Source organism: Brachycentrus maculatus, unplaced genomic scaffold (genome assembly GCF_059751285.1).
Source record: "Brachycentrus maculatus isolate JH-2025_06_01 unplaced genomic scaffold, ASM5975128v1 h1tg000369l, whole genome shotgun sequence".
NCBI classification, from domain to species: Eukaryota; Metazoa; Arthropoda; class Insecta; order Trichoptera; family Brachycentridae; genus Brachycentrus; species Brachycentrus maculatus.
Window position 1 is genome coordinate 364665 of NW_028281118.1, and position 26678 is coordinate 391342.

General features: G+C 31.2%; 1 protein-coding gene across 6 annotated transcripts in view; it reads right to left on the reverse strand.

The window, feature by feature from the left end:
* The window catches only part of LOC148303421 (fat-like cadherin-related tumor suppressor homolog), a 448267-nt gene that overhangs the window by 57509 nt on the left and 364080 nt on the right, over positions 1-26678 (reverse strand). For all 6 annotated transcript variants that reach the window (XM_088269965.1, XM_088269962.1, XM_088269964.1 and 3 more), the window contains exon 4: positions 3504-3610. In XM_088269965.1, the coding sequence (XP_088126091.1) occupies positions 3504-3610 (107 nt within the window). The remainder of the gene's footprint in view (positions 1-3503; positions 3611-26678) is intronic.

The following is a 26678-nucleotide window of genomic DNA, read 5'->3' on the forward strand; positions in this document are numbered from 1 at the left end:
AAAGTCATCTTAACATAGATGTCTGTAGTAAAATTCTAGTGAATTCAAGCACAATGTTTTCGAATTTGCACGATATATTATACATATATAGAAGTACCATTAATTTCAGTAGTGCGGTTGTCAATCATCGGTAGAATTGGTGAATGTAACACGTGTGTTTAAATCAGCCTATGACGGTCGTAAGCCCTGTAAATGCCTAATGTTGAGATATCAAAAAATACTCTAAGTCGCAACTTAATTTTCTCTAAATCCAGGTACGCAATTGATTTTTAAATAAAACACCATTATTGCATTGAAAAAAATAGTTTTTCTTCGAAATAATTATATGGTTTTGAAAAGAAGAGTTATTGATAGGTAAAAAAAAAGTTTAAAAAATATACATATAAAAATACATTTTCTATAAATCGTAGTCGTACAGGAGAAAGTGACCAACTAACAAAACGTAAAATGTTCAGGAGGGCCATTTAAGTCACTTTTGCTTGGCAAGAAAATAAACATCAATGCATTTAGTCATTTTCAACAAGTCAATATATTATACATCCAAATTTAAAATCCTTTGAGATTTTTTAAGGGCAATATTAAGCTAGTAAGATATCAAATACTCAGTGATCACGTTTTTGTAAAAAATGCACTTGGTCACTTTCTCCTGTATGACTACGATATAATCTAAAAAAATAATATTTAATATACATTCTTTAAAATAATTGGGCGTAAATAGACTCGTGACCTCTCCAATTTCATTCATCAACCATTCTGTGTTAGCGAATACCCCCTGAAAATAAAAACGTACAAACAAATCAGGGAATTACGAATTACGCGGATATTGCAAATCGTTAAATACATTACAAAGTCTCGATAACGAATCTTTCTGCCAATAAATAATATCCCTACGAAAGTGGAAATTTGTTTTGCGCCTAAGTTCTTTTTTTGTGTCGAAGTTGGGAAAATAATTTATTTCACGACAAGGCGAAGAAAATTGCGGGATTTCGACGTTTTCTCGAAACGAAATAAAAATATGTATTTATTGAGCATATTTCATTATGAGAGTGGCATCGAGTAGAATTTCTTTTACTCTTTCCACTCTTGAATTGATTTGCTACTAAACTTGTTTAATCTAGCTAGTCTAGGAAAAATAGCGCGTTTTATCGAAATCTCAAAACGTCCGGCCCACTAAACTCTGAACATATCGCTCACTCCTTTCAACAACGTTATATATCAAAAAACTTGATTTTCAGGAGATTGTTTTAAAAGTTTAAAAATATAATACAATGTATTAAAAATAAATATCAAACCACTTGTTGGACTTTTTACTGTGCAACAGATCTTTTTAGGTAAAACCTGAATGTTTTTTCTCCATTTGAAAAATATTTAGTAAATTAAAAAAAAAATTAAACAATACCTTTTCTTCAAAATGCAAAAACAACACTTTCTGCCCTGTAGCGGGTAAATATTAAATTAAAAATATGTCGCTTTTGCTAGGATATAGTACATTTTCTGGACATTCTGGGCAAAAATTGATATTCACAATATTAATTTTATGTGTTTTTTTTTTATCAAATAAAAATCTGTGTTTGATTTCAAAATTAATACATAAAATAATAATGATAGTGTGGTTTACATGTAACACACTAAAATATAGATATTTGATCAGATGGATATTTTATTTATTCATAATATTAATGTGTCTTGATAATATCTGTTGTCGTGAATACACAACATATTTTATACAAAACTTGCAATTATGATATTATATGTAGCGCTAGTTTGAACAGTAAGAAGACGAAATTGAGGTATTTTACAAATAATTAATAATGTATTTCCTTAATAAAGTACATATTGTGAATAAACAAGGAAGACAGTTATCGCGGAGAAATTTCTTGAATCAATTAAGGGGCTTCAATACCGTGCCTTGGTAAGACCATCGTCAATAAACTGGTGTGGGTTGATTGAATTCCAATTAATCTTCAAATGGACGTTCTGGGAAAGCTTCGCCCGCCACTTTCTGTCAATTCGGGTTGTTTACCCGCTACCGGCGCGAGCGGAAGGGGATAAATAGAAAAGTATTTGCGGAAAATTACAAGGCAACTTGTATAAATATATCAGTTTGCTATCTTAATCAAAAATGATCTATTTATACAGGTTTCGTAGCTCCTTCACAAGCTATCAATAGAATACGTCCGAGAGAGTTCGAGAAATTTCGAAAGATATTTACGATAAAAGTACAGTAAACCCCCCTATAACGTTGAGATAGGTACCGCATTGTCGTAGAAAACGTTACAGAGGGTAAATGTTTTGAATTTTTTTAAAATAATTTAGTGATTTTTCAGTCTAATATTTATTTAATATGACCCTGGACTGTTAAAATAATTTGGTGATTTTTCAGTCTAATATTTATTTAATATGACCCTGGACTGTTAAAATAATTTGGTGATTTTTCAGTCTAATATTTATTTAATATGACCCTGGACTGGTACCTGAAGCGGAAGACTGATCACCTTTCCTTCGTGTATTTAACGCTCAAGATAACACTGATTCTATACGATGCTGTGCCCTATGCACCATTGGGGTGCGGATAAGGGTTAGAAGAAGGAGAAGAAGAAGAATTTGAATATACTAAAGAATCATTTCAGTCAATTTCAACTGGTTAAAATGTAAAAGTTCCCTCTACCTCCTTCCCTAATTTCCCTTTTACCTTTGCCTTCCTTATTATCATCAATTTGTAATTTATGTTTTTTTTTAATGTTCAAGTACTATCTACCCTCTGATTGCAAACAGCTGTATATCGTATCACACGTTTTGATCAATATCACTAGTCTGTTTTTGGTTAGTTGGAAGATATTGCTTTTTAGCAATAAGCAAGAAGTTTAAATAATAAAAGTACAATTTAAAACATTAACCCCTCTCCTTCCGATAATGCGGTACCTATTTCAACGTTATAGGGGGGTTAACTGTATTACACTCTGTGCGAACTTGTTGACCAAATAAGCATTAATCAAATCACCAAGACTCATTTATAATACTCAAATGACAAAATTTGTCTCTCGTTAATATTAATACCTAACAGAAAAGGTATTAATAATACCTGATAATAATATATTTCCAATATTATTAATACTAAAGCATTTACTTTGTGGTTAGTCATTTTTACTTTTTTTTTACAAAAATGTTAATAACATTAGTATATAACCACTCATCGAGATTTTTATGTCTACCGGTTTCGGGACGTACCCGTCTCTTCTTTGGGTCGACCAATAATCACATGTGTTACATTTTGTTTAGTTTTAAGTGTGTAAATGGTGCTAAGGTGGTGAAGGGTGGTATTGTTTGCATGCAGTGGTAGTGATTGTCCTGACGAAGAGACGGGTACGTCTCGAAGCCGGTAGACATAAAAATCTCGGTGAGTGGTTATATACTAATATTATTAACATTACCAACATTTTTGTAAAAAAATAAATAAGTGATAATAATAATTTACGTCTGTAGTAAATTGGTGATATATTTACCTTGACGCATGAATGTAGCGGTACAACTCCTTGGTCCTGAGCACAAACAGTGAGCCAGTAATGGTCACGACTTTCTGCATCCAGCACTGCGAGAGTGCGAACTTTTCCTGGAACAAGAAAAAAGAAAATTAGTAAAATACTTTATTATTTTTTATGATTTTTTACAGCTACAGTTAATAACAAAACAGCAAAATTACAACGACAATAGACGGTTTTTTTAAACTTCTGTCTTGTGTGTTCCTACAAGCAAAATTGTTTGCACGCGTACTTTTCTATGAGGTATATTTTAATTTTTTTGGAAATAAATCTCAAGATATATGAAATTTAGAATATCAGATTTTTTGAAATTATAATAAATGTGTCAAGGACCACTCATAAAAGCTAGGTGGGGCGAAGGTTGAGTATGGCTGCTCTAATCGAAGAAAGCGCTTTGATTGGCGTAGAAAGACAGCTGCGTAAACAAATATATATTTTGCTACAAGGAAAGGTTAATACATATATGTACTGTGAAGTTCCAAAGATTTCAACGTTTCTGATTTGTAATCTAGAAGGAAGCAGCTCAAAAACACTAACAATCTATCCCTTTGATCACAACTAGCGCTTGTTATAGCTTCCTTGGAACTTACTTTCGAAGAATATTCATTTTAATAAAAGAGACGGACAAAAACCAGGAAGTAAGGTGGCATAATTCACTGATTTAGTACATTATTTAAAAGCTATGAATAATTTAAAATTGTAGTATTGTCTTTTAAATAAGTGTTTATAAATAAGTTATGTATTATTTCTTACCGGTTATTTTGCTTGATTCCTTTTGTTTTTATTCGTTATTTTATAAGTGTATAAAAATAGTGATATTTAAAACGTAAAATAAAATATTATTTTATGTGGTTGTAATTTTTTAAGATTTTAATTTATATTCTAGATATTTCTACTTACAATCATAAAATTAATAACGCAGTTCTCTCCAATAAAAAGACTGTGCTCTTGGAGAGGGACTTAAACTTAATATTTATGTTTGTTGGTAAAACAATTTATTTTTATCATAATATAACGATTTTTTGTGTTTTTTTTTCTTTATTAGATTAACATGTATAAAATTATCTATCGGGAGGGTCCGATACCTTGCGGGAAACCCGCCTGGCACAGCGCGGGTGTAAACTGTGCACCTTCGAGTTAAGCTTAGACTATGATGTTCTCTGCGTTAATCTAACCATGATGTTTGTGTGAAAGCACTAAAATAAAGAATAAAAATGTATAAAATTCATTTCATTTATTTTTTTGGCATTTAAATGTCTTCAATTTTTTATGTCTGTTGGAAGGTTGTAAATATACTTAGTTCCAAATATTTGAAGTTCTTAATGTGTTATGCGGAATACATCGAAACACAGTAGCCACAGTAGATTTTAAGAAATAGTGGTATTTACTAAGTAAAACTTCAATTGAAAATTAAAAGTTTTGTTGGAATTGTAAGGTATTGCATTTCGATATAATAGTCATGCTTATATCTCAATATAAGATATAGTATTCATAGTTTCTTATCCACAAATTGTAAAAAAAAATGTTAAATTTGTGTAAAATCTCATCCGTATTTGTTAGTGGGACTTTATAAATTACCTAAATTATTATAATTGACTAAAATATCTTTTCAAATATAAATTGTTTGAGTATTTTTTGTCCGCCTCCATAGTGTAATGGTCAGCACGCTTGGCTACCGTTCTGGAGGTCCCGGGTTCGATTCACAGGGGGGATCAAATAAATATAAGCGATTTTTTCGCTGTAATATTTATTCAATATTACCCTGGACTGGTACCTGAAGCGGAGGGCTGATCACCTTTCCTTCATGTGTAAACGATCAAGATAACACTGCGTTTCTATGAAGCAGTGCCCTATGCATCATTGGGGTGCGAATAAGGGTTATATTATTATTATATTATTATTTTTGTAGATCTTGATACTCTTAATAAAAATTATTAAAATATGCCTCACCGATAACATAACACCAACAACAAAAAAAAAACATTATTTTTTCACGTATTCTTGCATTTTTCAATGATAAAAATAAGATAAGTCTTGAATCGTTATGTGAAGGCGCCATCTCCAACTACAAAATGCTACATAATGTAATGCGGAGGGGATTATTATTACCTCAAGTCACAGCACGTTTCAAAAGTTAGATAATAATCAGTAACTTGTATAGCGGTAATGCCCGATCACACGCTCCGATACGTGCACTATGGAATATTGTGCAGTATTCGGTATTCATTATCCGCCAAATGAATGCGGTCTTCTGTTTTACTAATAAATGAGGTTGTACTTATCGAACGGTTAACTACACATGACTCTTGATAACCCTAAATATTCACTGAGTTTACATTAGGTTTAGGGGATTAGGGTAATCTTAATATAACAACAAATAAATAACTGAAAAATTGTCTTGGATTTTTTTATGCTTAAAGTTAATTTGTTTGAAATCGATCGATTATTGTCATTTCTGTAAGATAATTTGATAATTTTCAATAAAAAATTAACCCAGTAAATACCAATATTTCTTAAAATCTATTACGACACTTTCGATGAATACCGTACGATAATATAGCGGAATGCATCGAAACACACGTCATGATAGATTTAAAGGTGGTATTTACAAAGTATAATTTTAAATTATAATGGATAATTATTACGACAAAGTGGCTGTCCAATCAATTCATGAAAACATCATTTGTTACAACAACAAAAATATAAAGAAAACAAAGTTTGAAAAAAATCAAACAAAACCGTTGTTGCTCATATGCATATTTCAAAATACTGGGTAGGCAAGAACGAATTATTTAACCCCTAGGGTACTGCTATACATTCATTAGCACAAAATTAGTTTATTAGACATGAAATCCAATCATCAGTGACTCGAATGTGTTCCAAGAATAAAGTTCTTGCAAGTAGACACGTGCGATCGAATTAAAACAGCCAATTTAAAAACGAATTCTTTAAAGGTAGTAATTACTTTATTTGGTTTTTAGATTCAAACATTGAAATCTAATGCTCACGCTAATCAGTGACAATAACCCATTATTTACTTCTCCATTAAGAAGTATAAGTGAATTTTCACTTCAGAACTAAAAAAACGTTTCAACACTAAATAATACATACGAGATTAAAAATAAAATATTATTTTAAGGAATATATTGCATGGTTTCCTTCCAACATGTAATAAAATTGAGTAACAATTGACAAAAGTCAAATCGATGGGTCAAATATTGATATTCAAAGAAAAGAAAGCCACTCGAAAGAAACATAAAACATAGTTTTCCAGTTTTGCGTAGAAGAGTTAAAAGTTACCCTGACCGAATAACTACTGTTAAGTGAAAAACTTTGCTTCCTTTCCCCACATCTCGCGATACTAGATACCCCGGGAGAAACATGAATATTTAATAAGGAACTTTATCGTTAAGTGCATACAGGTAGGACGCGACTTTTTGTAACTTAAATCTGGCGAAAGGATCGAGACTAGGACTAAAAGGAAACGAGCGACTCCGGAATATTTATGAAGCGGATTCAGATGTAGAATGTAGAGGGACACAGGCGTCGCGCTACGGCAGCAAGCCTTGCTGGAAAATAAATATGTCGCTAGGGAACTCAAAATATCCGCTAGGACGAACGTTTAATATTTCTGCGTGAACTACTGAATTTATCATTAATATCTGAAAAATTATTCATAAAAAGAAACAACTGAATGAAATATTTTTTGTTACTTTATTATTTGTGTTCCAGTCTTGTTAACCTTAATCCCATGTCCCAAAATGAGAAATAGAAATTACTCATCGGGAATATTATGTGTATTTATGACTTATGTATTATATGTAATATAATATGAAAAATAAAAAATAAAAATTACAACATTTTGTATGTGTCCAAATACTTGTTCACAAATCTGGATTATCTCCAATTAGGAGTTTTTTTTAAATATATGTTTACTATTTAAAAAAAGGAACATTCACATTTTTCCCACATTCTAACCACATTTTCATATGGTATACAAAATATGTATCACCGGTGCACGCTGAAGTTTTTAGCACAATAAGGGAAGGGTTAAAAAATAATGCAATATGGATATTCAATAATTAGCAGAATGGTCAACGTTACACGAGTATAGAGTGGTCAATTAAGCCAGCCAAACACCATGACAAAACCCTGACATGCTTCAATTTCCATCTTCCTTCATATAAAAAAAGATATTATCCCATGTTGAAACACATATAATATTGATATGTAAACCATAGGGTGATTAATACTGCGTCTGATGATACTGCATTATTCTGGATGAATAAATAAATATAAAATATAACTACATACTCTTTTCAACTCTCTTCTATCACACATGACATTTAACAGTGGGTTAAAAATAAAAATGAAGCAACTTCATACCATCCACAAAATGGAATATATTTTATCAATTTACATTGGAATCAATACAGTGTTATTGTATTATTGTGTGTTGTTTTGCATGCTGTTTTAGAAGACATTATATGTTGTAGTGTATAAATGTACCTATTTCTGTACATTTCTTTAAATTATTATAATTCAATGAAATGAAATGAATATAAAAGCAGATTTGGCTTATTTTAGGTCTCCGTAAAATATCAAGTATTTCAAAAGGGTGTTCAGTCGCCGAAAAAATTTAAAACCGCTGGTGTAGAATAATAAATAAGAAACTTTCCGCGTTATCGAAACCACACATCATTCATTTCCATAACTCGAAGGGTATACTAATATTTGAATACAATATTTCAGCGATAGTTACATCCGAATAATGCCGGATGAAAGATGGAATAAAAGTTTCCCGCCGTTTCTCCGCAGCGAGCGAAAGGGTTGGATTGTTGGTTTTGTTTGTTCGGTTCGCTTTAGCCGCTGGGGACGGCAATCAACAGTTGTTCCGCGTTCTGAAAGCTCTCCAAAGCTTTGCAAGATTAACATTCGGATATTGGTCCACAGCTCGCTCAATCTGCGAGCGCATGAGCCTCTCGGCGCTGCGCTCTAAATACTAGAATATTCAAATAATGTTGGAAGAGCTATCGACGGATTCCAATAGAAAGCGATAAGTACTATCTATCTACTTATCATATACAAATATCAAGAAGTTTAGTTTAAACAAATTAAATACTTTCATTTATCGATTTGGCAGTCGTTTTGCGGTAATATCTGTCCATTTTTTATTTAAGTTTTACTTGGTAAACATTACTATTCAGAAAACAAAAAAAATGTGTTTTTTTTCTGAATAGTGGTATGTACCAAGTAAAACTTAGATTCCAATCGAAGGCGATAATCTACTTATCGTATGAAGTTTAGTAAAGACAAATGAAATACTTTCATCAATTGATTCGGCATTCATTTTGTGGTAATACCTATCCATATTTGTTTAAGTTTAACTTGGTAAAAAACACTATTCAGAAAATAAACAGATAAATTGTGGTATTTACCAAGCAAGACTAAAATTATTAATTAAATATTATTAAATGAGTCTATTTAAAGTACAGACGACAAAGTGTGCTTTAAAAAAATATTTAAAAAAAATATTGAATAATTAATAAAATATTGGCATCCACCATTAATTGTTCAAAACTATTAGCAGTCTGCCAATATTAAATAATAATGTTAAAACACAAAAGAAAAACAGCAACAAAAAATACGTTCATTTTTGTGTTTGTATTCAGAAAAATCCAGTTGTTATAATTGAATAAATTCTGAAAACTTTTATCCTTAATAGGATTGAAATTGAAGAATTTTTCGAACGCCCGTTGAAAAACTAACGTAAATTAGTTGATAGATGCTCTGTTCATACATGTCATACAAGAGCAATTGTAGACCGACATCCAACGTGGGAAAATGTTGGCATGTGTGCAAATAGAAAAAAACGAAAAGCAAAAAATACACATTTTCACGACAGTGTATTTACGAACCGCTGCAAATAAACACTCGAAGACGGATTTAAGTTAAACCATACATTAAAATGGTTCAGTACGGCACGCGCCTGGCGCGTACATCACTTTCCCCGGTGCACTAAGTGCGTATAATGAGTCGAATGGCTTAAAAGTATCATTGCGTATTTGAAAGTATACCCTTAGTATTTACACAATATTTTATATTAGTGAGAAATTAATGCGCATATGAGGAGAATGGAACCATTCAAACTCCCTTACATCGCACAGCACGGTCAACCCCAAGGTAATTAATAAAATAAGATAGATAATAACAGTACAATTCTAATGTATGAATGTGCCATTTAATTTGCGAGTGCAGAAGCTGTAGTTCCCTCGAGTTTATACTCGCTTGTCTCAAAGCAAGTATAAACATAAACCGCGTGTGAATGCTACACACAAAGAGAACAGTGTGTACTAGTATCTACATAAATGAATTTCATATAAGTTCACTTATATATATATATATATATATATATATATATATATATATATATATATATATATATATATATATATATATATATATATATATATATATATATATATAGCACACTGCATCATATAAACGCAGGGTTGTCTTGATCGTTAACATATGAAGGAAAGGTGAACAGCCCTTCGCTTCAGGAGCCAGTCTAGGTTAATATTGAATAAAAAGTGGAAAAAAAACACATTTATTTATTTGATCCCCTTGGGAACCCAACCCGGGACCTCCAGTACGGTAGCCGAGCGTACTGACCATTACACTACGGAAGCGGATAAGCTTTTTTTATTTGAATTTTACTTAGTAAATACCACTATTTCAAAATAGTGGTACTAATGAGTTTAAAATAGCTCGTGATTATTTGCAATACATTTACTAAACGCAGTAAATGTGTTAATCGAACGCTCAAAGCTGTTTGTAATTGAATGAATCTTTCTAAGATGGGAATGAAGGTTGTACTGAATTGAGAAGATGAAATCAAAATGGGTTAATTAACAACGAAACGCTGTTGTATCAACAGGTAAATAGGATCGTTGTCAGAGAAACAATAGAGACGGGAGTCAGAAACTTCGGGGAGAGAATACAAATATCAACACATCCATTCGTACGAACTCCGTGTGCTCTAGACCTACACTAATCCGACTACACAGACTGCCGCAATATCACAAATCAGTCTGCGTCATGTTCCTGTATATTCATCAGCACCAGCCGCTAGGCTAATTCAGTCAATGCGGACTGTGATACGTTTAATATACAATTCACATTAGCGCTTAGCGGTGCGAATCAGTGGGAATAATCTACTAACAACAGTGCCTACTCGACCACTGATACCTAGATTTAAAAAAAATATTTATATTTTCTATTAAGAAAGATTATGTACCATAGATTTATTATTCAGTAATTCCTTATCTCGCTCACTCCTTCCAACAACGTCATAAATCAAAAAACTTGATTTTTCAGGAGATGGTTTTTAAAGTTTAAGAATATAATGAAATGTATTGAAAAAAAATATCAAGGCACTTATTGAACTTTTTACTGTGCAACAGTTCTTTTAGGTAAAACCTGAAGGTTTTTTCTCCATTTGAAAAATAATTAGTTTATTTGAAAAAATAATTAAACAATACCTTTTCTTCAAAATGAAAAAACAACACTTTCTGCCCTGTAGCGGTTAAATATTAAGTTAAATTAAGGATACAGTACATTTACTGGGTATTCCGAAAACATGCACAACTGAAAATTTACGATTTTTAATATATGACGTTTTTGAAAGGGGTGAGCGATCTGTCCAAGCGGCCAGACTATGGAATGAATTAAATCTCCTTGAAAAAAAATGCACCCTCGCTTAATAATTTTTAAGAAACGTCTGAGCAAGAATATTACTATCTATCGTTAGAATCCTAAGTGTCCATCAAACCTCCTCCCTTAAATTTTCCTTCTACCTCACTGTCTGAACTCCCTTTTTCATTTGCCTTCCTTATTATCATCAATTTGTATTTTTTTTTTAATGTTCAAGTACTATCTGCCCTCTGACTGCAAACAGCTATATAAGGTATCAAACGTTTCGACCAATATAACTAATCTGTTTTTGGTTGGTTCGAAGTAATTGCTTTTTAGATACTTGAATTTAAGCATGTATAATATAAACTGGATAAATTCGATTTTTTTTACATTTTGCCTGATTTTTTGTACGTTATTTATCCGAATAACGGACAAATTTAATTTATTCGTCATGAGTTCTGTAAATACCCAAACTCCCATATTCTCCCTAATTTATGTGGTAGTAATAATAATAATAATAAAACCCTTATACGCACCCCAATGGTGCATAGGGCACTGCGTCATATAAACGCAGTGTTATCTTGATCGTTTACTCATAAAGGAAAGGTGATCAGCCCTCCGCTTCAGGTACCAGTCCAGTGTAATATTGAATAAGTGAAAAAATCACTTATATTTATTTTACCCCTTGGGAATCGAACCCGGGACCTCCAGAACGGTATCCGAGCGTGCTGACCATTACACTACGGAGCCGGACACGGTATGTTGTCGACATCAATTGAAAATGTATAGACATAAATTTAAAATATTTTTATAAAAATATCTCTTTAAGTGTAATGCAAATCTAGACTTTGTAAATAAAAAATTGTGAATAAAAATTGTGTAATTTAAACATACATATTATAAACATAATTCGGTGGTTAAAGCTTGTTCACGGGTAATCAAATTTATTCGCAAATCTGTTGCAATTAACACGATGAAAACATGCTTGGAAATAATATTTAATGGATTGAACTGTTATTTATAGCACCTGTAACCCTTAATTCGATTACATTGGGCACCTATATGAGAATTAAAACCCTCTGCAAAACCCCGTGCGGCTATAAAACTAATCTACATTATAGACTCTACGGTTTCACAATTGGTCCCGATTTCACGGTTAGTGGTTTATAATATGTTCGCATGGTAAGGGCAAAAACAGCGAATAAAACCATTTGTGTAAAGCTTGGCATAGAAAAAGGGAATACTAACGACCAAATGTGGTATTTATAATACACGAATTGAAATTAATAACTGCGAGAGAACTATGGAGATATAATAATGATTAATATTTTATATTGCTTTTTGGCGTGTTAATATTGGGTGATTAGCACTGTAGAAGAAAATCGCTCAATTGAAACATGTATCGAATATTTTTTGACATCTCATCAAAGATGAAGAAGAATATGGAGGTCTGGGCATTTACGGGGCTACGACCGTCATAGGCTGGTTTAAGTGATCACTTTACACACGTGTAACATTCACCAATTCTACCCATTATTGACAACCACACTACTCAAATTCTTGGAAGTTCTATATATATGAACCAATTTAGAAACCTTGTTCATGAATCACTAGAACTTCACTAGAACCTCACCAATAGATGTCTCTAGTGAAGTTCTAGTGATTCATGAACAAGGTTTCTAAATTGGTTCATATATATAGAACTTCCAAGAATTTGAGTAGTGTGGTTGTCAATAATGGGTAGAATTGATGAATGTTACACGTGTGTAAAGTGATCACTTAAACCAGCCTATGACGGTCGTAAGCCCCGTAAATGCCCAGACTTCCATATTCTTCTTCATCTTTGATGAGATGTCAAAAAATAATATGAAAATAACTCCTGTAATTGGAGATAATCCAGATTTTGTGAACAAGTATTTGGACACACTCAAAATGTATCGATTTTCAAGTTTTCAAATTAAATATATAAAAAAAAATACTTGTATAACTGCACTGATGAGTAAATCAATGTAAACACGACTAATTTCGAGAACTACAGAACACGTGAAAAAACAAACTGTTTGCATTTTCACTACTCGATGAAAACACGTGCAGTACTCAAAACAAGTCGTGTTTACATCAATAAACTCAAAAGTGATACTCAAAAGTAGATTATTTTAATATTTCAATCGTCGTGTTAATCCATAAAGGTAATGTATGAATTATTATTATTTTATTTTTTTGTTTGTAAATAAAAATAATAAGTACTTGACACTGGCAGAAACATTATTTTACTGGGTGACTGCCAAATAAATAATAATAAAAATGAAATAATAATACAAGCTTTTAATGTGATACAGTTTCAACTACCCGTTTATTCTGAAATCAAATAAAAATAAAACAATCGAATGAAAAAAAAAATTGTCCATTTTTTTATTGATCGAAAAAAAGTAAGTTAAATAAGGATATGTATATATGTATATATAAATAATTAATGATTAAGTTCAAACCACGTTGATCCGAAGAGTGTCGTTTATTTTAACTGGGTGCGGATAGGGTTTAAAATAATATATGTATAAAGAAATACATACAAGCGCCGTGGTGTCGATAGGTAGACATTTGACTCCGAAACTGACTTGATGTGTTCGATTCCTTGTAAATGCAAAACGAGTTAAAGGAAAATTATTTTCCAATTGGTGTGAGTGTTTGTAATGTATTTTTATATCAACCTTTAAATTATTGGCTTTTCAAGTTAAAAAAGATTTGTAGGTGACAATAATATGCGCAAGAGTGGTCGATATGTAGGTCAGGTACTCGGTACAACGCTTCATATATTATTCCAAGATAATATATGCACATATAGTGAAAAAAACACATACTTATTTGTATGTTGACGCAGCTGGGAATCGTACCTAGGCCTCATACCTGAATAACATGCAAACCGTTAAAGTATGGCGGCGGATAAAACAAATAACAAAACAAAAACATCAAAACAATTTAAATATATGACAGAAAAATTATAAGCTGGCATACGAAGAAAGGATTTTCCGGTATTTATTCATACAACGCAGAATTTCTCGAAAACAGGTATTGACATTATGCCACAGAAAATTTTCCCGGGACAAACGTACCTACGCACTGTCGTTGAATATCAAAAATATGCGAGGGAAAACAAACTCAAATTAGGGGTATGGAGTCGTCAATAAATAGGTCTGACTCCGAATGCGTGAATCGCGGTTGTAGAAAAACAGGTCAAAATGAAGGGTTTAATTGTGAAATAATGACTGAATGATCATAAAATGTAAGCTCGCTTCATCCTTTGCCTTCCTGATAATCATCAATTTGTAATTTTCATACATATTTCATATTACATATGTAAAGTTTATTAATAGATCTGGCGTTTAATTTGTAGAACTCCATTTTAATTTATATATTAAATGTTAAATCAAACACTGATTTTTTTAATCTACCAAGATGTATTTTATTGTTAAAAAAATTCATAAAAATCAATTTTGTGACAATTGTTTCCCCTAGTGATGGCATATACAAAACTTCCAAGAATTTGAGTAGTGTGGTTGTCAATAATGGATACAATTGGTGAATGTTACACGTGTGTAAAGTGATCACTTAAACCAGCCTATGACAGTCCTCAGCCCTGTAAATGCCCAGACTTCCATATTCTTCTTCATCTTTGATCAGATGTCAAAAAATAATATGAAATACTTATGTCATATTTATTTAAAAAAATAATAATAATAAATCGACCGCACAACCCTAGCAAAGAGTAAACACGCAAATAAAGGAACCAGGCACGCCATGGGTCTTTTTAACGTTGTATGAATTTCTCCCCTTCTAATTATTATTGTAATGAACTATTATTATGAAATGTCTCAATAGGTTAAGGAGAAACCATTGTAACCCAAAATAGGCATAATCGATCATAAGTCATTGTTAACTGCAAATGAAATACATAGAGCCAAGCAACGAAATCCGATCAATTAAGAAAGATTTCAAACATTCAAATTCAGAATGCGAATGACAGCGCTAGGGGTTAGTCGTGTTTCCGCGAGAATGATTTTTTTAGAATATATGGTAAATAAGATTTTTTACACATAAGTATATTTTAAAAATATTAATTTCATTTGTTTTTTCTCCGTACCTTATACTAAGACTTTTCTTTTAAAGACAATATTTTTTTTACGAAGAAAAACAAAGAAAAAAATTTTCATAAGAAAAACGGTATTTTGAGCGAAAAATTCAAAAATCCAAATCAAATAGCCATTTATCGTATATAAGGCCTTAAGAAAAGAGACATAAAATTTCCTAATCCTTTTTATAAACATGAAAAAATAGTACAAACAGTTTGAAATCGTAAAACATCTAAAGTTATTCAGCGATTGCTTTGAAATTTCGACACAACGTTGCATTCGAACACGCGCGTTTTTATATAATTTGAAAAGAAAAACATGACTTTACTAGTTTGCAAGTTTTTTGCAAATTGTTTACTAGTTTGTAAAGTCTTGTTTTTTTAACAGATTATCTGACTGCACTGGCAGCGCCATCTATTGAACAAGCTGTAACACATGCAAAACTAAAAATCAATTATATCGGACAGCTGTTTCTTAACACCTGCTGTCACAAAGCCTTTTCGTTTATTCTTTCGATTGCATTGTTTGTGTATAGATTTTAGATATTTTCATTTCTTCACATGCATTGTGAATTTAAACATATAAAAAGTGTGAACGTATTATATTTAAACAAATGGAGTCACAGCGTTGCGTAGCCAAGTACAACTAGCAAATTAGTACTAACTACAGAGCTAAATTTACAAAAATCAAAGTATAAATCTAATATTCTTATATAGGACAATTCTTAACTATTCTTAACTATTGATTTTAAAAAAATATTTCAAACGCATCCTTGGTATGTCATTCGATAGACAGCTGACGCCATCGGAAAATAACTGTTGTTATCCATGTCCTAGCTGAAAAAATGTTACAGAAAAAGTCTTGTTCCGAGTTAAATTGCTGTCGTAGTAGGAAATTCTTTGTGAATTGAAGACATAATTGAATTTGTATCGAGAAAAAGTCGTAATATTTTTAGTATAAGGAAGTTAAGGACGACAATATAAAAGGATTTTCAGTCACTACGTGACATTATAAACTAGATATCAGTGGAAAAAAAACTATAGGGTTTTTTATGCCTTCACTCGAAACCATAAGGTTTACATTCTCGAATAAATGTTACTGTCGATTGAATGAGTCTAAACCCCAATAAAAATTGTATAAATTTCTAGCCGTATAAAATTGTGTACGTGTATATTATATTTTGTATCTACTCGCATTCAATGGTGCAAAGGGCACTTCTGATACCAGAAAAAGATATAATATATTATTAGATTAAAACCAATATTTTTAGCTTTTCCACTTTATTTTTATTTGACCAGCGACCGGGTTTCGTCGTTACCGACATCATCAAACCAGTCTGATGATGTCGGTAACGACGAAACCCGGTCGCTGGTCAAATAAAAATAATGTGGAAAAGCTAAAAATATTGGTTTTAATCTAATAATATATTAAAAATGCAATTCCATCACGAAGTGTCAGTAGATTATAAAAATCTAAGAAAAAGATATCGTAGAATTAATGATAAAATTATTCGTGTATTGTTTTAAATACCGTAATATATTTTTACTAAAGAAAAAACAAAATAAGTCCCAATTTAACCAAAGATGGCTCTAGTGAACCAACATGTACAATGTAATGAGATTTATTAAATATGTATGTAGGAATTCTAATAATTCAAGTAATCATGGATAGGACGGTAAAGTGATGTCACAAGCCCTGTATTTTTTTTTATTCAATCATTTTTTATTTATAATTTTTTTATTATTATTTGGGTTAACAACAGCAACATATTTTAAACTAAACCAATTAAGAGATATACATTAAACAAGTAAAGTAAATTTACAGGGCTTATGACCTGACGCACACTTCCATATTCTTATTCACCTATCTTGAAATGTCAATAATTTAAAAGCTCCCAAGTCGAGAAAGCCAGATTTGTGAACAAGTATTTAGACACACTCAAATGTGAATAAAATAAAACCTATATCGCAGTATTTTGGATGTGTCCAAATCATTACTCACAAGTCTTAGTCTGTCGGAGAAAGGATTTAGAGGATGAAAAGTATGCAAAGAATGTACAGTATAATGGCTTGCACACTCGGGATTGCATACCCGTATTCGCAGAAGCGTGTAATTTGGATTTAATTTGGAAATTAACGCACGCAATGCTTCGCCAGTGAGTTTCTGGTCCAAACATTTTGCAATCTGTAGTTACTTATTAAGGCGAATAATTAAGTTAAAGTCTTTGGGAAAATGGGTCGTGGCAGAGATGGATGCTTCGGACTTGAAGGGGTTATCTTAATTCCTATCTTACTTTTAGGGCCGAGCGATGTTTTAAGGAATTACAAAAGAATCTGACGGAAGTTAATCTTCGGAAATCAGTTATCTTCGCCCGCAAGGAGCCGAGACATTTGTTACTACCCGAAATTCAATCGGATATCGTGATACAAAACTATTCAGCCGTAAACTGCTCACGTGAAATGTATTCATACGATACATTTTAAGTGATAGCAATAAGTGTCAAAGTCAGGCGATAGTGTGTGACAATATATTATACTCTACAGTTGATGAATAAGGTTGAAACATTTGTGAAGTGTCAAAGTATGCTATATTCAATTGAAAGGAAATATCAAACGTATGTACATTCAACACAACATACCTACACACATAACTAACTAACTACATATCATGCCGCCTCCCCGCAGAGGTAGGCAGAGGGAATGGAACGCTACACCACTCTATCTTTGCAAACATTATTCTATTTTATTTATTAAACTTTATAAAACTAAACAACTTTGTTTTAAACACTTTTTTATTAATACAATTTAACCTACCGGCTTCGACAAGAACCTTGTCATCATCGGGGTTTATTAAATTCTCAAAGCTCAGCCTTACACTCATTCCTTAGTTCACCATTCGAAAATCTATACACATCGTTTTGTCGTCATACTTATTCTTTACTTCTCATGATACATACTTGCAAAGTACCTCCATCACATACTTAAATTCCTATAAAAAATATTCATATCATTGAAATATTCGGTTTATGAGATATAGGTAAAAATGTTTAAAAAATACACTCCTCGCCTCTTTCACATCTATACATCTAGGCGAGGAGTGTATGTCAGGACAGAAGAGTGTGGCGTTCCATCCTTTCTGTCTACCCCTGCGGAGAAACGGCGTGATGGTAGTAGTAGTAGTAGTAGTGTAAAAAATGACCCCCTTTTATAGTCCTTACTTAACAAATCATAAAATTATAAAACACTTGTTTCTTTATTTTAAAAAGAGAATATAAATACCAATTTTCACATCTTTAAATGTATTTTATTTATTGTTTCGGGATTAACTTTGTGGTAAGACATTTTATAATGATTAAAGAAAACACTTCGTTTTTTACCACTTGAGTTTTATTATAGACTACATGTTTCAGAAGTTAAACTTCCATCATTCAGGTCTGTATAATAACTTTAAATGTAAGGTGTCGGGTTGTGGTCCCGTGGTTAGTGTGACTCTTAAGTCAGAGTTTCTCGGTTCGAATCCACTCTACCACCATTTGATACCTATAGTATGAAATTGAAATTTTTGTGTAAATAATAAAAACACAAATACCTACATCTCTTTTTTTAAATTGGTAAACTTATAAAATATTCTCAGCCATAATAATTGTTTTATAATGAAATACTTGAGTACGTACATTCAAATAATGTTCATTCGTTCATAACTCAAGTTTGACATGTAGGTATTATAACACGTACCTACCATGAACATTACTACCTACGTTCAAAACAAGTTTTCTCGTGGAAGAGTCTGATTGAAGATGAAAGAAAGTTACGAAATGTGAAAGAGCAAATAGAGAACTTAAAAGATACAACTTCAAATGTTCGTACGAAAAGTACCAGAAGATCCCTAAGAGAAACTAATCAAAGTAATATAAATAATATGATCTGAAGCCGAGGAGGATCACCTCCCTTCTCCACGAGTAAAGAAGGTGGAAAGAGGTAGCTTAATCATATTTTACACTTCATTAATATGTAAAACACGTTGATCAAAGAAGTTTTTTTTTAAATTTACAAACATAAAAATTAACACCCTTTTGTATATGAAATTTCAGACATTTAACAATATAAATAAAATGCGTATTATTAATAGATTTGGCGTTTGATTTGTAGAGTTCCATTTCAATGTTAATATTAAATATTAAAATCAAACGCTGATTTTTAGAGTCCACTCAATTACATATATTATTTTTTTAAAAAAACACATTAAAAATTTATGGGTTTGTAATACTAAAATTAAAATAATTACACTCTAAAAATCAGTGCTTGATTTTAATACATAATAAAAAACCAAATAACACTCTCCTTATCATTCATCATTCACTTTTAAATAGTATTTGTACCAATTAAAAATGGTATTACACTAAGTGAATAATGAATGATAAGGAGAGTGTTTCATTACCATACCACAAAGTTAACAGTGCTTTTAATAAACAAAAAATATATATTTATTTCTAAGATAACTTATTTTTTCAATAAAAAAAATAAGTGTTTTGAGCATATAAAAAATCAATTACGTCAAATGTTACCTGTGCGGTGTAATAATATCGATTATCCCACCTTAAAAGAGTTACTTATTCATAGTAGTTTACCCATTATATTATAGAGTTACCTACGTATTTAAATAAGATGAATTCTTTTCCGTTCGGAGTAAGTCGGAAACATTGGTTCGCCTGAAATTTGGGGAAAATGCAAACGTGTTGATAGAAATAGAAAAAAGATTTGTAAAATGTCTCTTTTAACCGGAGAACTAAGCACAGGTCACGAACTAGTACCTCATCACTTGTCGGTAAATCCCCTCCCCGAACAATAAATCAATGTCACATTCCACACAACACACAATCTTTGCATCCTTTCAAGACGTTTACGAGGGGATTTGTGAGGCTTGTCGTAATCGAGTTTTAAGGACCCGGATGAGCCAATTTAGAAGTCACTCTCATCAAAATATCAAATATAACTTTATCCCCTGTTACAGTTTATCCATAATAACGATAATAGATATAATCTTACCCAGGTAAGGAAGGCAACAAAATTTGTGTTTTAAATACAAAATGATCACAAGATTAAAACAAAGTTAACATTATAGGAACAAACTTGTGAAATTATATCGATTTTATCATTTACCGAAATTCAGTGACATAATCATTACTTTTCATCATCTATGCTCATGCTCAAACATCTCAGCATAGATGACGAAGAATATGGAAGTTTGGTACCTTAATAAAAATCTTTCTCAATTTATTTATTGATTCGGCGTTTAATTTGTATAACTCCATTTTAATTTATGTATTAATTTTTAAATCAAACACAGATTTTTTGAGTCTAATAAGTTGTATTTCATTTTCGATGCCATAACTAGGCGAAACAATTGTCACAATACTAATTTTTATGTGTTTTTTTTTTAATAAACACAACTTAGTAGACTCTAAAAATCTGCGTTTAATTTAATGTACATAAAAATGAAGATGTTGATATATCTATAAAAAAATATATTTTATGGACGATCTATATATTAAGGTAAAAATCAACTCTTTAAGTCATTCTGTATGTATGTTACACAGTGTATAAATTGATTACTTAAACCAGCCAACTATAGGTCATAAGCTCTGTAAATGCCCAGACATCCATACTCTTCTTCTCTATGTTGAAATATCAATAAATAATATTGATATTGTGGCAACCCACACATCTACTATGGCAACCCAAATCAAGTGAAATAACGAACACCCTACACGAAGCCCGCAACGAACGGAAACGAGCCCGTTACACTTCGCCGCCGCCCGTCCTCAGATCGACACGTATTTCCACAATATTTTATGAACGATCTGGACTTTGTGGGTAAAAAAATCTGCTCTTCAAGTGATTCCGTATATCTATATGAATAATAAATGAATTTTAAACGAGACCTGACATACTTAAATATTTAAATAAGTGTCTACTAAAGTTCAATAAAAGTAAACCACGCATTACTGAAAAGGTGTAGATAGTCCATAGCCCGGGCTATTCCAATTTACGAAATAAGTGACCCCTTAAAGTTAACTCGGCAAGAACTCCATTTGCAAGTAATAATGGACTTGTAAAGTTTCTAAAGTGTGAGGAGAGTTTCATAGGAACCGATTATTGAATTAGTGAGCACGCCTTATTGAATAAACAGTAATCCGAAATCAACAAAGAAAACTAAGCAGTCTTCTTACGCCGTTCAAAGGAAATTCACAAGTAATAAAGAGAGAAGATAATTAGCGTATTTTAATAGCACTGAACGTAATATACACTCCCAGCCAAAACAAATTATCACAAAATGAGTTTTTTTTTATTATTTCAATATTATTATTTATGTTATTGGCGTGGTAATAAAAATACACCATGAAATAAATTTCTTATTATAAATGTAACAATGTGTTTTGTTTTCTTACATGTTCAAAGCTTTAGCAGTTTTTTTTAGAAATTAAAGAAAAATGTTTATTTTTAATTAATGTTTTGCTTAGTAAATACCACTATTTCTTAAAATCTACTGTGACACGTATTTCGATGCATTCCGCATCATTTTCAAACACCATATGTGAAGCTAATTCTTAATTTTAGAGTAGGGCCCGCGGAATGCACCAAAACACGTGTCACATTAGATTTTAAGAAATACTGATATTTACTAAGTAAAACATTAATTAAAAATTTATAGATTTTAGCACAAAGTGACTGCCGAATCAACTAATGAAAAATGTTTAGTTTGCCTATGACTAATAACATTTGTTAAGAATATTTCTATTACCCTTATAATTATCATAATTTTAATCATTATTAAGGTACTAGATTTTTAATACTAGATTGCCTACAAACATGTTTGGCCGGGTGGGTAGCATGTCAATTATAACAATCTGCGCTTAGTACATCCACTCCTTTTGTTGTTGTATATATTTAGAGTACAAGTTACAAAGAGAACAATATAATGTATGCGGAAAAAAACAAACCACAGCATCGTTCCAATATGAGTTTAAAAAAAATTAAAATAATAGTTGTATGAGGGATGTTTCACATAATTGAATCCAAAAATGCAACTTAAAAGCATAATTGGTGCTTACTTCCTATAGCTTGACAGCAATCAGGATTCTAGGGGATGATGCTGATTTATTAGGGACAGGGTTAACGTTTTTTATTACCATAATACGAATATACTAAAATTTAATAATTCATAACTAAAAACTAATTATATTTTGACATAAATTTTTATCAATATCTTTAGAAAGCATATTCATTTCAAGTTCTGAACTGCTGAACTGAAATAATAATATTCATCAATTTGTGTTAGACTCATGTCACTCTTGCATTTTATCTCGTATTTTTCCTAAAAAGGCGTTCAAATGTACAAAAAAACAATGGTAGAAGCAAACAAATACAACAAAGAAGAATATAACTCAAACATTTAAATTCAAACGTCGTATCGGAGGAATCGTATATTTTTACTAAGCCTAAAATGAATTTACCGCTTCAAAAAACAAGACGGTTTAGTATAAAACAAAGTTTCGCATTTACCTTCGAGACTAAAAAAAATATTAAGGAAGAAATAATTCAGAAAATATTTACTTCACGAAGATTGTCCTTTGAAAACCTACTCGTCCGAGCGCGAAATGGAAGATAAAGTTTCAAAGATATCATTTTCATAAAATTATACAATTAACTGTAAAACTTCAGCAATAATTTTTCTTAAGAGCATGTTGTTCGGGATTTCGTTGAAAATTATGAAATAATATGAGGGGAAAAATAAAACTCACATTATGTGGAAAAGTTCTATTTTTTCGACAATTTCAATGATATTTTGTACCTTTGTATAAATGAAAATAAATACTATAATACTAAATAGGTTAATAATAAATTAAATTAAAAATATCGACTCAATGAGAACTCAATCGACCTTACCGAATAAAGTAAAATTATGAATGTAGTATTAACATACCGTAAAATGGCAATATATTAACCGTCTAGACTTCTAGACCATTTGTAAAGTCTTGACATCTTTTATAAAAATACACTCTACTTTTAGGGATGACTATTATTCTACTCTTAATAATTTACTGAACCCATTGAGATTTCAAAAAAATCTTACCGTATTTCACAGTTTGATTAATGAACTCTTGTATTTCAAAATAACTTAAATAACTAACCATCACGCCGCTTCCTCGCAGAGATAGGCAGAGAGAATATAATGTCGTTTTCTTCACCAGACTCCGCCTACTCGACGTCCCAACACCGATTGACGTTTTTATTTTTATTTTCTCTCATTGTCAACATCATATCCATGTTTTTATAAAGGCCCTCAAGGTAGTACATATTTTAAGAAAATGGTCCTAATAAAATTTTCAAACACCGTATGTGAAGCTAATTCTAAATTTTAGAGTACGGTCCGCGGAATGCACAAAAACACGTGTCACAGTAGATTTTAAGAAATAGTGGTATTTACTGAGTAAAACATTAATTAAAAATGGATAGATTATACCACAAAGTGCCTGCGAATCAATTAATGAAAATGGTCTTATATTGCCAAAATTAATAATTTTTTTATTTATTAACGACAACTTATCTGTCTTCGTAAATAATCTTAACATCTCCTCATACATACCCACCGATTATTCCTACTGCTGACCTGACCACATTCAAGTATTTGACATAATTGAAAGAAAAGTTAAGTTTATCAACATATAATTTTTATCCTGTATTCAATACTAAAAATCCAGTAATACGGCTGTAAAATAAAGTCTATGTTCTATGTCATTAAAAAGTTTTGTAAAAAAGCGAAAAATTAACGAATGGGTTACGCCGGAGAGCAGCTTGTTGAGTTCCTAGTCATTGTGGATGGCTAAATGCAGATGACGAGGGATGATCCGGATCAAGCGAGTGTTTTTGCCTGGAATTTTCACTCATAAATTACATGAAATTATAGTAACTTTAAACAAAAAGAGTTAATCCACTCACGAGTAGGCATAGACTATGAAACTTAAAAAGTTGAGGCATGAGTAAAGTCATGATAAGTGGTGTTGCATAAGCCGTAGCTAGATTTCAGAGTCACTTGGACGTTAGGTAATTAAAAAAAAAGATCCGGATCTTCTTGTTTTCCAAAATACAAAAATAATACTTTATAAACCAAAACGCCAAAATGTTTCAGGTTTTCTTTTCAAGTAAATGTTGTTCAAAGATTAAACACTTCAAAGTTTCATAACATTAATAAAAGCGTTTTAGTTTCTTGGCTCAAAGACCAAATATTCATGAAATACCTAAAATAAAGGAATATTTACAAGTGCGAAACAATTTTAATTAAATTTCCAACGGCCACTTATGTAACATAAACATTAGCAAGTCCAAGTAACTAACTTTTCAATAAATTGATCTAAATAATGAAACAAAGAGCGATTTGAACATCACCAATATAGGCTGTTAAGGTTTGTTTTATAACAGTCAAAAACTCGACTCTAAAGGTAAAGTTAAATGAGATACATAGGTAGGTAGGTGGTAACAATTTTCCGAGTTTAAAACTTCATCAAAGAATTTTAACACTGAGCGATACAAACAATGGTAAATTTTGTATTTTACCTTGTTTTCAAAATTTCCAATAACATAATTTATAAATATTCAGAAACAATAAATATTAATTGGTTCAAAGAACTGGAACAACTTAAAGTTCAGTTGGACGTTAGACAGACATATAAGATAGGAAAACCTAAAAATAATTCATAAAAACTCCATGCAATAAATAATTCTCAAGAAAAAAAAGCATTAGCAATTTAATTGTTTTAAAGATCGTCATGGAAGAAATTATCACGACAGAAATATGTCTGTTTGAGTATTTTCAGGGGTTACGACTAATTATTGGCCGGTTTAAGTTCATTTTAAAAATAAAAATTGATATCTCAAAAGGATGTAGAAGGTGAAAGTATCGAAATTGAGTTTTTAAATTTTCATCTATTAAAAAATCAATTACATTTAATTAAAATAATTACTTTTTTACATTGACTTAATTGGTTGTTTTAAATATTTTGATGGTTATATAAGTCTATAAGTATTTAAAGGACATACGACCTAACATTCGCTGGATTAAGTGATCACTTTATACACGGCGTAACATTCAAGATTCTATCTGCGATTGACAATCATATGACTCACTTTTCGAAAGTTGTAAACAGAAATATGAAAAAAATAAATATATTCGACAACACATATTATTCTAATTAATTCCACTCCATTATATATTTGATAATAATAATAATAAAACCCTTATCCGCACCCCAATGGTGCATAGGGCACTGCGTCATATAAACGCAGTGTTATCTTGATCATTAACACATGAAGGAAAGGTGATCAGCCCTCCGCTTCAGGTACCAGTCCAGGGTAATATAGAATAAATATGACAGTGAAAAAAATCACTTTTATTTATTTTACCCCCCTTGGGAATCGAACCCGGAACCTCCAGAACGGTAGCCGAGCGTGCTGACCATTACACTACGGAGGCGGACAAATTAACGAATGGGTTACGCTAATATTTTTGAAGGTAGATAAAATTTCATATCTGATTTTATGATCCTTGAGATAAGTTTCTCTTATACAGAGTTATATATATAGCAAAAAAAATACATTCCGAAATTTTCTTGAAATCCTACGTCAAAAAGCATATACTTATTTGATATTAATACCCCCTCAAACGTAAGTTACATGTAAAGTTGTTTTGTATTTATATTGCGAAAAATTATGTACACACATGTGGTAAATATCGAAAAGGTATAAGTATTCATTGAACCGAACGATAACTAATATTTCAAGAACAAATTACCATACACACATTTTGAAATATTATAAAGAAACAGTCTGAAGTAACAAACCAAAATACGAAAAAGAAATTTACGATTTACCAACAAGAATCCAATCGTGTAATAAATACAAGCGAATAAAAATAATAAATTGAATGATATTCAAAGGTATTTATTCATGTCTTATTTCAGACAATTGAATCCGATGTTTATTTAAATCAATGACCCTCTTAAAAACAAACACATTTCTTTTTTCACAGGGAATTGAACGCAAAAAGAACATAGACCTTCTAAGAATTTGAGTACAGTGGTTGTCAATAATGGGTAGAATTGGTGAATGTTACATGTGTATTAAGTGATCACGTAAACCAGCCTATGACGGTCGTCAGCCCCGTATGTGCCCAGACTTTTATATTCTTCTTCATCTTTGATGAGATGTCAAAAAATAGTATTATATTGTTTTGTACTAAAGTGAATATTCGTATAATT